General features: G+C 45.0%; 1 protein-coding gene across 50 annotated transcripts in view; it reads left to right on the forward strand.

The window, feature by feature from the left end:
- Positions 1-213: 213 nt before the first annotated feature.
- The window catches only part of LOC144480519 (CUGBP Elav-like family member 4), a 786252-nt gene continuing 771838 nt past the window's right edge, over positions 214-14627 (forward strand). For 49 of the 50 annotated variants that reach the window (XM_078200058.1, XM_078200078.1, XM_078200061.1 and 46 more), the window contains exons 1-2: positions 214-469; positions 3342-3424. In XM_078200058.1, coding sequence (XP_078056184.1) covers positions 214-469; positions 3342-3424 — 339 coding nt within the window. The remainder of the gene's footprint in view (positions 470-3341; positions 3425-14627) is intronic. The other variant, XM_078200035.1, reaches the window with a different exon arrangement.

Raw genomic sequence — 14627 nt, forward strand, 5'->3', positions numbered from 1 at the left:
TTGTGAGTGTGGGGGTCACTTTAAGGCAGTGTGAGTGAGTGTGGGGGTCACTTTAAGGCAGTGAGTGTGTGTGAATTCAGCCACATTTGTTTCAGCACCAACCAGGCAACCCTGACGTCAGGACTTGCAGAGTCTCCTAGTTAGAGGCTGACGTGAGCGAGCAGAGAGAGAGAGAGAGACAGAGACACAGAGAGAGAGAGAGAGTGCTTGAAGATGGCCACTGTAACCAACGGAGTGCAGCTAGACAGCAGCAGCAGCAGCAGCGGCGGCAGCAGTAGCAGCCGGATGAACGGATTGAACCACAGCAGCCAAAACACCATCCCCATGAAAGACCACGACGCTATCAAACTCTTCATCGGCCAGATCCCCCGCAACCTGGAGGAGAAGGACCTAAAGCCGCTTTTTGAAGAATTTGGGAAAATCTATGAACTGACTGTGTTGAAGGATCGTTTTACAGGAATGCACAAAGGTCTGTAATCCTCGCTGTCTTTATTCCTCTGTACAGTGTGGATGCTGGAGACAGCCCAGAGCAGTGTGTGTGTGTATGATTGTGTGTGTGTGTGTTTTAACATATAGACAGCCAGGCTGACTTTATTTTCCTGCTTTCCCCCCTCTGGGTTTCCCATCTGCTACCCATATCTGGCCAGTTATTCCCCCCCTTCTCTCTCTCTCTCTCTCTCCACTCCTCTACTTTTCCCTGACCCATCATTAAAGTTTCCTCACAATTTGCAAACACCCATTTGCAGCTCATGTGAAGCAGCGGGCTTTCTCTCTCTCTGTGTGTCCCTTTCTCTCTTTGAACCCCAAATGAAACACTTGCATTTGATAGCTGATTTTTAATTAATTATTTTTTTTTTACAATGGTCAAAATTGTGCTCCATCCCAGTTCCAAAAGAAAAGAAACGCAGCAAACCGACCCTCCCAGCTATCGACAAAGTTTATTCATTTTGGGGTTTTTTTTGCTGGCGATTATTTTTCTTTATGTTTCTTGTTTATGTTTATGTTTGCAAAGCTCAAGATGCAAGATGCACTTGCCCCCTCCTTCTCCCCCTCTTCAGCTATCGACAGTAAAAGTTTAATTATTATTTTTTGGCTGGTGATTTTTCTAAATTTTCATTTGCAAAGCTTAGGTGGGAGCTACACTTACCCTGTCCTCTCCCCTCTCAACCATCGACAGTAAAAGTTTAATTATTTGTTCTTTTGGCTGGTGATTTTAAAAAAAAATTCATTTGCAAAGCTGAGGTGGGAGCTACACTTACCCCCTCATCTTCCTCTCTCAGCTATCGACAAAGTTTAATTATTGTGGGGGGTTTTTGCTAGCTATTATTTTCCTTTATATTTCTGGTGCAAAGCTCAGATGGAAGATGCACCCCTTAGCCAGCGGCAAAGTTTAACTATCTGTTTTTTTTTGCTGGTGATTTTTCTTGTGGAAACTCAGATGGAAGATGTACTTACCCTCTTCCCCCATCCCTCTCAGCCAAAGTTTAATTATTTGCTCTTCTGCTGGTGATTTTTCTTGATATTTCTTGTGCCAAAGCTTAGATGGGAGCTACACTTATCCTCCCCTCTTTTCCCCCCTCTTTGCCAGGGTCTAATTTTTTTTTCTCGCTGGTCATTTTAAATTTCATTTCTTGTGCAAAGCTTAGATGGGAGCTGCACTTTCCTCCCTCTCCCTGTATTTTCACAGAAAACCTAAATTTGTAGCAACGACCGACAAAGCATCCTCTATTCAAATCCGGATAGACGAATTTAACAAAGAAAACACAAAAGTGTATTGGAGTCAATTTCGGTCGCGTAAAGTTTGGTGAAATTTACAAACTCGAGTGTTAGTCTAGTTTAAGTGTATGGTAATCGCCTCTGCTGTCTTGGTTAGGCACTTGCCTGTTCAACTTCAACTTGGATTGCTTTTATTTTAATTCCCTCCTCTGTTTTCACTTTGAATTCTCAGCGTTGTTGGGGAGATGACAGAATCCCGGTGAAAGCACCCACCAGTTTGAACCCTATGTGGCAAATTGCCTATTAAAGGCATGGATTGATTCGCAGTTGCTGAGATTTGTCGCGGTAAAAATCGGATTGACCCTCTTGAGTTTTGAGTTGCACGATTTCGACACAAGTCGAGTAACGTTGTGTGGGGTTCTGTGCTCACTCCCTCTCCCCCTTGCTTTGTTTTGACAGTTTCCCTGACACCCCTTCCAAAGGCTGAATTCACAGCAGGGACTGATAGCAAAAATATATATATATTGTCAATTAATATAATCATCAGTATGCATTGAGTGACCTTAGCTTGGTGTTAAATTGTCAATGGGATTTAGATCTTAATGGAAACTTGTTCCCCTTCATTGGTTTTTTAGGAGTTCATGTAGCTGGAGTTGTCAATAACTTTAGCTTGGACAATAAACTGTGGACATTAATGTCTACCCATTTGCAGGCAAATCTTATTAACACGGATGCTGATGGGCAGATACCTGACTGGCAAACGATTGCATTGTTCACATTACATAAAAGGGAGGGTTGATGGATCTTAAACTGCCAAGAGAAGCAGCAAAACTATTGACATCTGTTGCAGTACATGTTAATAAGATGTGTTCACACTCTCGTGCAGCTTCGAGTTTCTGGAAGTCCTCTTAAGAATGTAATGCTTTGGATTTTTGTTTCTCCCGTTCTGAACTGGGTTGTTGACAGCGGCGAGACGTCGCTCAGTGAGCCTCCTGAGCTGCGCCTGCAACTAATCTTTACTCAAAGCTCCCCCTTTGCATTAATTGTCAGCTGAATATGCGGGTTGTAGACTGGGAATAATGCTGGGCACAGTGGGTGATATTGAAGAATTCGGGTTAAGTTGGGGCACTTGGAGTGGAAAAAGGCTCGCCACAATTCAGGTCTGTGCGGCGGAAGATGTTCTCGTAGGTAACTTGAACCAGTTAGAACACACATCCCCCCCCCCCCCCCCCCCTGTCCAAGGCAAGCTCTGCTTCTCTTCTTTTAAGAGTGGCATTGGGGCAAGTTAGATGGATGATTTGACTGAAAAGTTTCCATTCGCTGTTTCCGCCTGTCAAAAAAAAATATAAATGAAAGCTGCCTGGGCTTTTTATTTTGGACAAAACAGAACATTCCCTGCACTTTGCTTGACTCCAGTCCCCGAGAGTGGATTCTCTTTGAATGGAGGAGGGGGTGGGGGGGAGTGCTCTGGGTGGGGAGGGAAGTAAAATAGGCTGTTCAGGGAGAGAGGGGAAGGCAGATGTGCAAGCAAAGAGGCAGATTCTCACTACCTTACCCTCAGCGCCGGATGAAATGAATTCGTGGTTTCCAAGTAACTTGCTTTGTGTTTTTTTTTGTTAACGCAGGTTGTGCCTTCCTCACGTACTGTGCCAGAGATTCAGCCCTCAAAGCTCAGAGCGCTTTGCATGAACAGAAAACATTACCAGGGGTAAGTCAATGCTATTTTTCTTTGCCTACTGTACGTACCATCTTGAACCCGTTTTTCTCCTCAAGCTCGGTATTGTGCGAGATACAGTGCTTTTGGCAGTTTCTGTTGGTGGGTTTGCCCTTGGATGCACATGTACAAGTGTACCAGTTGCTTCAGCAGAAGGGGAGGGTTTCTTTTCCCGTTGCTTCCCCCCTCAATAAAATAATGTGTCAATCTATCTTGTCAGTTGCAAGACTTGACATTGTCGCAGACAAGATCACCTACAATTGTACAGAATAAATCCACTGAGAAACTCTGCCTCCCTCGATTTTCTTATTATTTTTGGAAATGGGACCTGCCAGTCCCACAGCTGGTGAGACAGGCACAGCACCTACCTGTGTTTTATTTCCCACATTTTCCATCCCTCTGTCCCTTGACATGTTTCCTGTATCGGCGCCTAACGCTGATTTCTAAATGTTGTGCTGCGAGCTTGGAATTAATTGCAACTGTGCCTGAATTTCTTCACACTTTCTCGCTGATGCTGATCAACGTTGCTGGTTTGTGTGTGTGTGTGTGTGTAGCTTCCGAGCTGCCATGGGTTGAATTAAATATATATAAAAAAAAGATGTGTCATGCTGCAGTATTTGCATTGTTCTTCAAGTCACAGATATAAGATGATAAGGTCCATGTATGTGTCACAAGAGCACCTCGCGAAGAAGGGACAATCTGAAGATGGGGTTTTGCAAATTCCAATTGATCCTTGCTGTCATTTGACCAAAAGGGGCTTTGTGAAAGAATTACCGTGATCATTCATCATTTTATTATTGCTATCTGCACTCCAGTCCTCCAAAATACTTGACAGGGACAGATATTATTGCCAAGCATGTTATGGTTGGGCAAACAAGAGAAATAGGGGCAACAGTTCCATATAAAAATTGTTTTGGTGAATTACTATTGCCGTTCGAAATATTCTTTTTTGCATTGAGTGGGAACAAGAGAGTTGGGGACCTGGCGTGACATGATACTAAAGTTGGTAGCAAAGGGTTGCCAGCAAAAGCAACACACCCTCCTGAGTGAGAGCTCTCACACAAGACATGTGGGCTACACTTGACATTTATCTCCACTGCTTAATTTCAAGATAGTTAAGACGAGAGCTGCCTTCCTCCCTGAAGACATCAGTGTTTTTTTTCTCCCCCCACCACCCCGACATCCTATTCAGCACTCCCCGTTTGGATAGTTACTGAGAATCGTGCAATGTTCCAGTCAGGCGTCTGTGACAGGGAGCTGTCCAGCGTTGCAAGCCACTTGAGACGAGGGAGTCTCAATGTATTGTGGCTTATCTGCCTGTCTCCTGGAAGAGTTAGCGTTTAAGATCAACTGCAAAGAGACTGGGTGAAGGAGCGAGCTGCAGTTTGCAGCGATTAATATTATATTAAACGTTCTGTTCCCGAACATATTTGCTTCCCAAATGCCACTGACGTGAAAACTGCAGCAGACACACTCTCGGCACTCCGCACAAGGTTGACTGGGGAAACTGTGTGGGGCTGGTGAAAATTTTATTATGTAAACACAGCATACGGCTCTTCAGGGATTTTTAACTTTCTATTCGGGTGTTGATATTTCCCATGGAAAGTTATGAATATGTATTGTTTTCAAAAAAAAATATCAGGGAAGATATTTAGTCAGTGGCCAATGTTGAGAGGGGAACTCTTTTAGTGCATTTTAACATAGCTTGTTCATTTCACAATATCAGGATGCTGTTCTATTCCCATTCCAATGCTGTTCATCTCTCCCCTTGGGAAATGCTGGATAAATAGCACTTCTGACTGCAAATATTTTATCTTCTGACCCATCTTGCTATAAGTTTTGGATGTGAGGCTGTTTGTGGTTACGAGTTGTCCTGTTGTTAAAATACAATTCAGATTTTTTTTTAAATCTTGTTGTTCTGAGGATATAAAATTACATTCCTCTCCTTACAGGAGCGGTGAATAAATCATTAACAGTCCCCTCTGAGGTTTTGCACCTCAAAAAGGGATTGTGCAATTAATTCAGTGCGGCATTTGCTATTTATTGAGTGACACAGAGGTATCTTGTGAAATTGTCCTTGGGACAATAGATGAGAAATTTCAGCGTGGTGCTTTTCATATTAAATATTTTGCAACCTCTTAAACTGCCATTGTATTTTTCTTTAAAGGCTCCTCCACTTTCTGAATTACTCTCTTCCATTTAATTCTCATTCCGGATTTAATTTTTTGGGGGTATAATGTCACAAAGGATGATTTTTTTCATACACTTTCGGCTTCACAGGGTTTACTGCAGTGTTGAGTCGAGTTGTTATTTTGGACGTTAGGCAGCTGAAGCAGCAAGGGAGGGGTGAGAGGTTTGGGGGGGGTGGGGGGAGGGGGGAGAACAGGTGTAAATCATGCTACGTGGTTGCGCCCGAAACTGAGTGTGGAAATACGACTGCAGGAAACTTTCCAGCATCCCAAGGGTTCAGAGATTAGACAGTTCCAGCAGCCACAGGGCAGATCCCAATAGATATAGAATCACCAAATCCCGACAATGCAGAAGGAAGACATTCAGCCCATCAGGTCTGCACTGACTCTCTGACAGATTATCTTACCAAAGATGCACAGGTTAGGTGGATTGGCCATGCTAAATTGCGCCTTAGTGTCCCAAGATGTGTCGGTTAGGTGGATTGGCCATGCTAAATTGCGCCTTCATGTCCAAAGACGTATAAGTTAGGTGGATTGGCCATGCTAAATTACTCCTTAGTGTCCCAAGATGTGTCGGTTAGGTGGATTGGCCATGCTAAATTGTGCCTTAGTGTCCCAAGATGTGTAGGTGAGGTGGATTGGCCATGATAAATTGTGCCTTAGTGTCCCAAGATGTGTAGGTTAGGTGGATTGGCCATGCTAAATTGTGCTTTAGTGTCCCAAGATGTGCAGGTTACGTGGACTGGCCATGCTAAATTGCGCCTTAGTGTCCCAAGATGTGTAGGTTAGGTGGATTGGCCATGCTAAATTGTGCCTCAGTGTCCAAAGATGCGTAAGTTAGGTGGACTGGCCATGCTAAATTACCCCTTAGTGTCCAAAAATGTGTAGGTTAGGTGGATTGGCCGTGGTAATTGCGCAGGGTTACAGGGAGAAGGTGGGATGGTGGAACTGGATAAAATGCTCTCATGGAGTGATGACTCAATGGGCCGAATAGCCTCCTTCCGCAGTGTAGGGATTTTATGGTTCTACAGCTAACGATGCAGCCACCAGTGGTGGGGGAAATAGGGCAAGGATGCAAGATCTAGGGGAACATAGAGTTCTCACAGAGATAAGGACAGGAGGGGATAAGTTCAAAGGCTGTATAATCCTGTGATTTAGGATGTAGCTTACCACTAAGGCTTTATTGAATGGCCTCCATTCTAATACTTTGGATTTATTTATATAATGCCTCTGACCATTGTGGGAGAAATTTGTGACTTTAGGTGGCGTATCTGTACGTCTCTGGTGCCTGGTATCAACTCCAGGCTAGAGTGATGAAGATCTCCCCCTTACTATGGTAACTCTACTCACCCTTATATGAGATAGCTTGTAACCTCGTTAACGAAGGTTTTAGTAAACTTAAATCTAGAATTGAATGCCATTTGAAGCTCAACTCCAAGGGGAGATGAAAAACGTAAATAGATCAGGGTTTTTATTGGTGCAATGGAGTGTATGTCCTGAAGTTGGGGTGAAGGCACATCTTTCAGAGCACATAGAGGGCATGTGATAACCCCCAGGACTTGCATGGGGAATCACTGATTGACCTCCCCGTAGGACCCATTGAATACGAGCTCCTTGGGGATTGGTAATTAACTCACCAGGTAGAACTCTTCTACGGAGCCCTGTATAAAGCAAGCCCTTGAGCGGGTCCATGATTGCATTGCCCCAGTTGGGACCTGTTTGTGTTCGCCACGGGCCTGTGGCTTTGCTTTACTTTATTCTGTACAATAAAGCACTGTTCCTTTACAGCCAAGTCCTGAAGTTATTATAGGGTGTTTTACATTTGTGCTGACTATGACCAGTGATTATTTGAACACTAAGAACAAAAAAAATAGAAAAATATATGTAGTTTGGTTTTGAGGCCAGCTATTGTACATTGTTTCCCAAACTTTGTTCCAAATGCAGAAGGGCACAGATGAGGATCCAACACCTCCATTTAATTTTGGTGCAGGTTCTATTCTACCCCACTCCATACCTTGCAATGGGTGCCAATCTCTTTCAAACCCACCCACCAGACTATTCCAAATTCTTTATATATTCCTTACAAGCTGTGGCCAACATATCATGTACCTTGACCTGAACATCACTGGGATTGTAAAATGGCTCATTTCCAGCCTCTAACATCCCACCACCCCCCCCCCCCCCCCCCCCCCGCTTCCCCCTCACTAATTAAATTAAGTACACGTGATAAGCTATCTCCATTTGAAATTCCAAATGGATAAAAACAAGGACAATGCAAGAAGAATAAAGGTGTGTATTGAAAGCTTTCGTGGAGACATTAAAAGGCGTCTTGTTTTCCTTTTCGTATAGTTTAAAAGAAGAAATGAGAGATTTTTCAATACCGTTGTGATCCATTTAGATGCATGATGCTTGAATTAATATAACTTTCCTGACCTCTGCTCCCAGTTCTGAGTGTCTGGTTTTATTTATTGATGAGTATCGCACTGATGTTTCGAACATATATGGTTTATTCCAAGCAATGTTGTTAGGTGTACTTGACTTGAATATATTTATTTCTTAAAAAATGGATAGTTTTTTTTTCCCACCGCATTTGAACCAGCATGTATAATGAATGCACTTGAGAAGTAGATTATTAAACTGTTTGACCACAGCAAATCTGATTCCGACACTGCCTCGCTACCAGACAGTAGGTCATCTTTGACTCTCAAATGTAGAAAACGTCACAGTGATTGTGGATGCAGTGCTGCAGATCGGAGCATGTGCCCTCCGATTAAAGTTAAAGTTTATTTATTAGTCACAAGTAGGCTGACATTAACACTGCAATTAAGTTATTGTGAGGATACTGCGAGGCCTGGATAGAGTGGACGTGGAGAGGATGTTTCCACTAGCAGGAAAAACTAGAACCAGAGGGCAGAAAACCTCAGACTAAACGGACCATCCTTTAAAACAGAGATGAGGAGGAATTTCTTCAGCCAGAGAGTGGTGAATCTGTGGAACTCTTTGCCGCAGAAGGCTGTGGAGGCCGGGTCATTGAGTGTCTTTAAGACAGAGGTAGATAGGTTCTTGCTTAATAAAGGGATCAGGGGTTATGGGGAAAAGGCAGGAGAATGGGGATGAGAAAAATATCAGCCATGATTGAATGGCGGAGCAGACTCGATGGGCCGAGTGGCCTAATTCTGCTCCCATGTCTTATGATCTAAAATCCACAATCCGGTGCCTGTTCGGGTACACTGAGGGAGAATTCAGCACGGCCAATGCACCTAACCAGCATGCCTTTCAGAGAGCACCCGGAGGAAACCCACGCAGACACGGGGAGAACGTGCAAACTCCACACGGACAGTGACCCAAGCCAGGAATCAAACTCGGGTCCCTAGCACTGTGAGGCAGCAGTGCTAACCACTGTGCCACCGTGCCGCCCCGATTGTGGGTTTGAAAGAGTTACATGTAGTAATCTCCGGGGGCAACTCTGTTCCTTCAGAAGGAGCTCTTCAAATGCAGACAATAAAAAATAACAAAACTTACTCCAACTTATAAATCAAAGAATTTAATAAAGAAATTTCATTACTCCAAACTTGGGGCCATGCCCTGGGCCAATCCAAGCTCCACACAATTCCCAATAGGTTCTTATTTATAGTGAGTCAGCTGACCATCACATCATTCTGTAATTGGTTCTATGGTTTACTGGGTCAGCTGACCCTTACAGCTTGTTACCTTTGGTCACATTATATCCGATACAAAGTTGTCACCGGTTACATTCGAACAAACTGTTGGGTGGTCGCTGCAGTTGGGAATATGAAGAACTCGATGTATGTCAAATCGTAGCAGCATTTTATTTTCCACATCATGACACATCAGAAGGCATTTCACCGTAGTGTGAGTAAACTATCTATGACATGAAGCCACGTAAGGAGATACTGGGGCGAATTTTACCGTCCTGCCGACTACGGGAATCAGCCCATTCAGCCCATCAGCCATTCAGCCCATCGAGTCTGCACTGACACAATGTACGGATATTGTATAACATCACTATAGTGCAGAAGGAGGCCATTCAGCCCATTGAGTCTGCACTGACTCAATGTACGGATATTGTATAGCATCACTATAGTGCAGAAGGAGGCCATTCAGCCCATTGAGTCTGCACTGACTCAATGTACGGATATTGTATAGCATCACTATAGTGCAGAAGGAGGCCATTCAGCCCATCGAGTCTGCACTGACTCAATGTACGGATATCTCATCGCCTCATTACAATGCAGAAGGAGGCCACTCAGCCCATCAAGTCTGCATTGACTCAATGTACGGATATTGTATAGCATCACTACAGTGCAGAAAGAGGCCATTCAGCCCATCGAGTCTGCACTGACTCAATGTACTGATATTTCATAGCATCCCTATAGTACAGAAGGAGGTCATTTGGCCCATCGAGCCTGCACCGACAGTTATCCCACCCAGACCCTATCCCCATGTATTTACCCTGCTTGTCCCCCTGGCACTAAGGATCAACTTAGCAAGGCCAATCAACCTAACCTGTATGTCTTTGGACTGTGGGAGGTAACTGGAGCACTCGGAGGAAACCCACGCAGATACGGGGAGAACGTGCAAACTCCACACAGACGGTGACCCAAGGCCAAAATTGAAACCCGGGTTCCTGGCACTGTGAGGCAGCAGTATTGCGGTATCGCCAACTTTTATCAGGGAGGGTGTGCCACCCGCATAGAAAATCATTGTGCCACCATGCTGGCCAAAGGGGTAGGTCTTAAAGAGGGTCTTAAAGGAAGAGAGAGAGGTTACGGCGGTATGGCAGCACAGTGGTTACCACTGCTGCCTCACAGTGCCAGGGACACGGGTTCGATTGCGGCCTTGGGTCACTGTCTGCGTGGAGTTTGCACATTCTCCCCGCGTCTGCGTGGGTTTCCTCCGGGTGCTCCGGTTTCCTCCCACAGTCCAAAGATGTGCGGGTTACATTGATTGGCCATGCTAAATTGCCCCTTAGTATCAGGGGGATTAGCATGGTAAATATGTGGGATTACGAAGATAGGGCCTGGGTGGGATTGCGGTTGGAGCAGACTCAATGGGCCGAATGGCCTCCTTCTACACTATAGGAATTCTAAGATTCTATATGAATTTGGTGCTCAAGTAGGCCACTCGGCCCATCGTGCCTGCTTCACCATTCAATAAGATCATGATTTAGGGAGGGTTCCAGAGCTTTGGTCTCGGCAGCTAAAGGCTCCACCATCACTAATAGAATGATTTTAAAATGGCGAACGCACCAGGGGCCAGAAACTGAGGAGTGCCGACACCGTCAGAAGGCTGTGCGGCTGGAGGAGGTGACAGAGATGGGGAGGAACCAGGCCATGGAATGGAATTCAAATCACGGTTGAGAATTTTACAATCAAGGAGAACCAGTTCACCAAGAGCCAACGCAAGCCAGCGAGAACGGGGGTGGATGGTGATGGGCGAATGGGACCGGACCATGAACTAGGTGATCAAGGTTTGCATGAGAGTTTGTGCACAGGGTTAGCACTGTGGCACAGTGGTTAGCACTGCTGCCTCACAGCTCCAGGGACCCGGGTTCGATTCCCAGGTCACTCTCTGTGTGGAGTTTGCACGTTCTCCCCTGGGTTTCCTCAGGGTGCTCCGGTTTCCTCCAAAGATGTGACGGTTAGGCGCATTGGCCATGCTAAGTTGCCTCTTAGTGACCTGGGATGCACAGAGATTAGCGGGGTAAATTTGTGGGGTTACAGGCATAGGGCATAGGTGGGATTGTTGTCAGTGCAGATTCGATGGCCCGAATGGCCTCCTTCTGCACTGTCAGGTTTCTATGATTTCTATGAGATCGGGCATATGATCACCAGAAGGTGGAATGCGAGAAGCAGGTCAAGTGTGAATGGGAATAAGAGACAGTAAAGGACATAGATGAGAGGATTCAGTTGCAGGAGAGCTTTGAATGACTCGGATGATGTTATGGATGTTGAAGTATGTAGTCTTATTTACCTCAAGGCTCAAAAGTTTAATAAATATTTGATTTGATTTATTATTGTCACATGGATTGGGATACAGTGAAAAGTATTGTTTCTTGCACTCTATACAGACAAAGCATACTGTTCAGAGAGAAGGAAAGGGTGTAGAATGTAGTTAGTCATAGCTAGGGTGTAGCTCAATTTAATATAAGGTCGGTCCTATTCCATTAGTCGGAGAGACTAGGATCCGAGGGCACAGCCTCACGAATTTCTTCAGCCAGAGGGTGGTGAATCTGTGGAATCCATTGCCACAGAAGGCTGTGGAGGCCGGGTCATTGAGTGTCTTTAAGACAGAGATAGATAGGTTCTTGATTGGTATGGGGAGCAAAGGTTAGGGGTAAAAGGTGGGAGAATGGGGTTGAGAAAGTTATCAGCCATGATTTGAATGGCAGAGCAGATGGGCTGAATGGACTAATTCTGTTCCTATACCTCATGGTTCAAAAGTCTGATGGCAGCAGGGAAGAAGCTGTTCTTGAGTCGGTTGGTACGTGATCTCAGACTTTTGTTTCTTTTTCCTGATGGAAGAAGGTGGGAGAGAGAATGTCCAGGGTGCGTGGGGTCCTTAATTATGCTGATTGATTATCTCAAGAAAATCAAAGCAAACAGAATCCCAACAGTGCAGAAGGAGGCCATTCGGTCCATCGAGCCTGCACTGACGACAACCCCACCCAGGCCCTAATCCCAGTAACCCCACATATTTACCCTGCTAATAACCGGACACTAAGGAGCAATCTAGCACCAATCAACCTAACGTGTACGTCTTCGAACTGTGGGAGGAAACCGGAGCACCCGGAGGAAACCCACACAGACACGGGGAGAATGTGCAGACTCCACACGGACAGTCACCTGAGGCTGGAATCGCACCCAGGTCTCTGGAGCTGTGAGGCAGCAGTGCTAGCCAATGTGCCACCGTGATGCCCCCAGGTACCAGGTATTTATTTTGTACATCTCTCATGTACACTACAAACATACCTTTTTTTAAAGGCGGTGTTAATTTGCACCAGTCACTAATTAAGTAACCCCAGCAGTTGATTCATTCCTTCGTTTGTGTCTTTTGTTTAGATACCTTTTATTTGGGTGCCTTTCCATTTCGAAGTTTTGCTTCGATTCAATCAGTATTCATACTGCAGACCTTTTAACTTTTATCCAAACTGTGCTGCTATGACCTTTACAGTGTGACATGTGTAAGTATTATTAATTTGATCATACTGGTTCAAAATACAGTGGTTTGATTGGTTGGGTACTGTACATTTAATCTCCATTGACGACATGTTATGCCTTCATACTTTAGTATAGAACGGTCTCAACTAATCACCTCTTCAATGTAATACTGCCTGAGAGTTCTCGGTCATATTTTAACTTGTGCTCGATGTAAAGCTGTGACAGCAATTATGGATATTGGAGGGTGCAGATCTTTCTCTCGTATTTTCTCTCCCCCTCCCCTTCCTGTTTTTTCACTTTCTCCACTTTTTCCTTCTCACATTATAAAATCACAGAATCCCCACAGTGCAGAAGGAGGCCGTTCGGCCCATCGAGCCTGCACCGACCACAATCCCACCCAGGCCCTATCCCCGTAACCCCATTTATGTACACTACCGATCCCCCTGATACTAAGGGGTAATTTAGCATGGCCAATCCACATAATCTGCACATCTTTGGACACCAAGGGGCAATTTTGCATGGCCAATCCACCTAACCTGCATATCTTTGGACACCAAGGGGCAATTTAGCATGGCCAATCCACCTAATCTGCACATCTTTGGACATTAAGGATCAATTTAGCATGGCCAATCAACGTAACCCGCACATCTTTGCACCGTGGGAGGAAACCAGAGCACTCAAAGGAAACCCACACAGACATGGGGAGAATGTGCAAACTCCACACAGACAGTGACTCAAGGCCAGAATTGAACCTGGCTCCCTGGCGCTGTGAGGCAGCAGTTTTTAAAAAATTTTATTCATTTGTGGGACATGGGCATCGCTGGCTGGCCAGCATTTAGTGCCCATCCTAATTGCCCTTGTTGAGAGGGCAGTTGAGAGTCAACCACATTGCGGTGGCTCTGGAGTCACATGTAGGCCCCCCAGCTAAGGACGGCAGATTTCTTTGCCTAAAGGACAGTAGTGAACCAGATGGGTTTTTCCAACAATCGACAAGAGTTTCATGGTCATCAGTAGATCCTTTAATCCAGATATTTTTATTGAATTCAAATTCCACCATCTGCCGTGGCGGGATTCGAACCCAGGTCCCCAGGACATTAGCTGAGTTTCTGGATTAACAGTCCAGCAATAATAACACTCGGCCATTGCCTCCCCAGCAGTGCTAACCACTGTGCCACCGTGCTGTCCATTCTCTCTTCTCTCCTTTCCAAAAAATATTATTCTTTCTCCTTTATACTCTCTTCTCTTGCTGTCATCGCTGATAGTCTCCTTTCTTTCCTTGTCTATTTGTTTTAACGTTATTCTCCCAATGTTTAACCTTCACACCACACAATGTAATCTAGTCGCTCTTTGTGATGTTCTGACATGTCTGTTCCTAGAATTGCAACTCTATGTAACTCCTCACTCTTGACCAATTTCCTCTTCTTCTCTGGAGCCTGAGGTCCTTAAACCTCAAGGTTGGTAACCTCACATCTTAACGTCGCCTCACTTTCCATCCAGCCTTGTTGCTGTCTTGTACTCACGGACCTTGGATCTTTGGATCAGCAAATAAAACATGAAGAAAAAATAATGGAATGAATTCAAAAATAAACAGACTAAATATTAGCAAAGAGCTGTGTTGCATTCTTTCCAAGGACTTGAAGGCAACCCAACCCAGCAGTTTCACAGAATCCTGACAGTGCAAAAGGAGGCCATTCGACCCATCACCGACAACAAACCCATCTAGGCCCTATCCCCATAACCCCACGTATTTACCCGCTAGTCCCACTGACCTACAAATCTTGGGACACCAGGGGGCAATTTAGCATGGCCAATTAACCTAACCCGCAC

The sequence above is a fragment of the Mustelus asterias genome, chromosome 29 (assembly GCF_964213995.1).
Source record: "Mustelus asterias chromosome 29, sMusAst1.hap1.1, whole genome shotgun sequence".
Classification (NCBI taxonomy): Eukaryota; Metazoa; Chordata; class Chondrichthyes; order Carcharhiniformes; family Triakidae; genus Mustelus; species Mustelus asterias.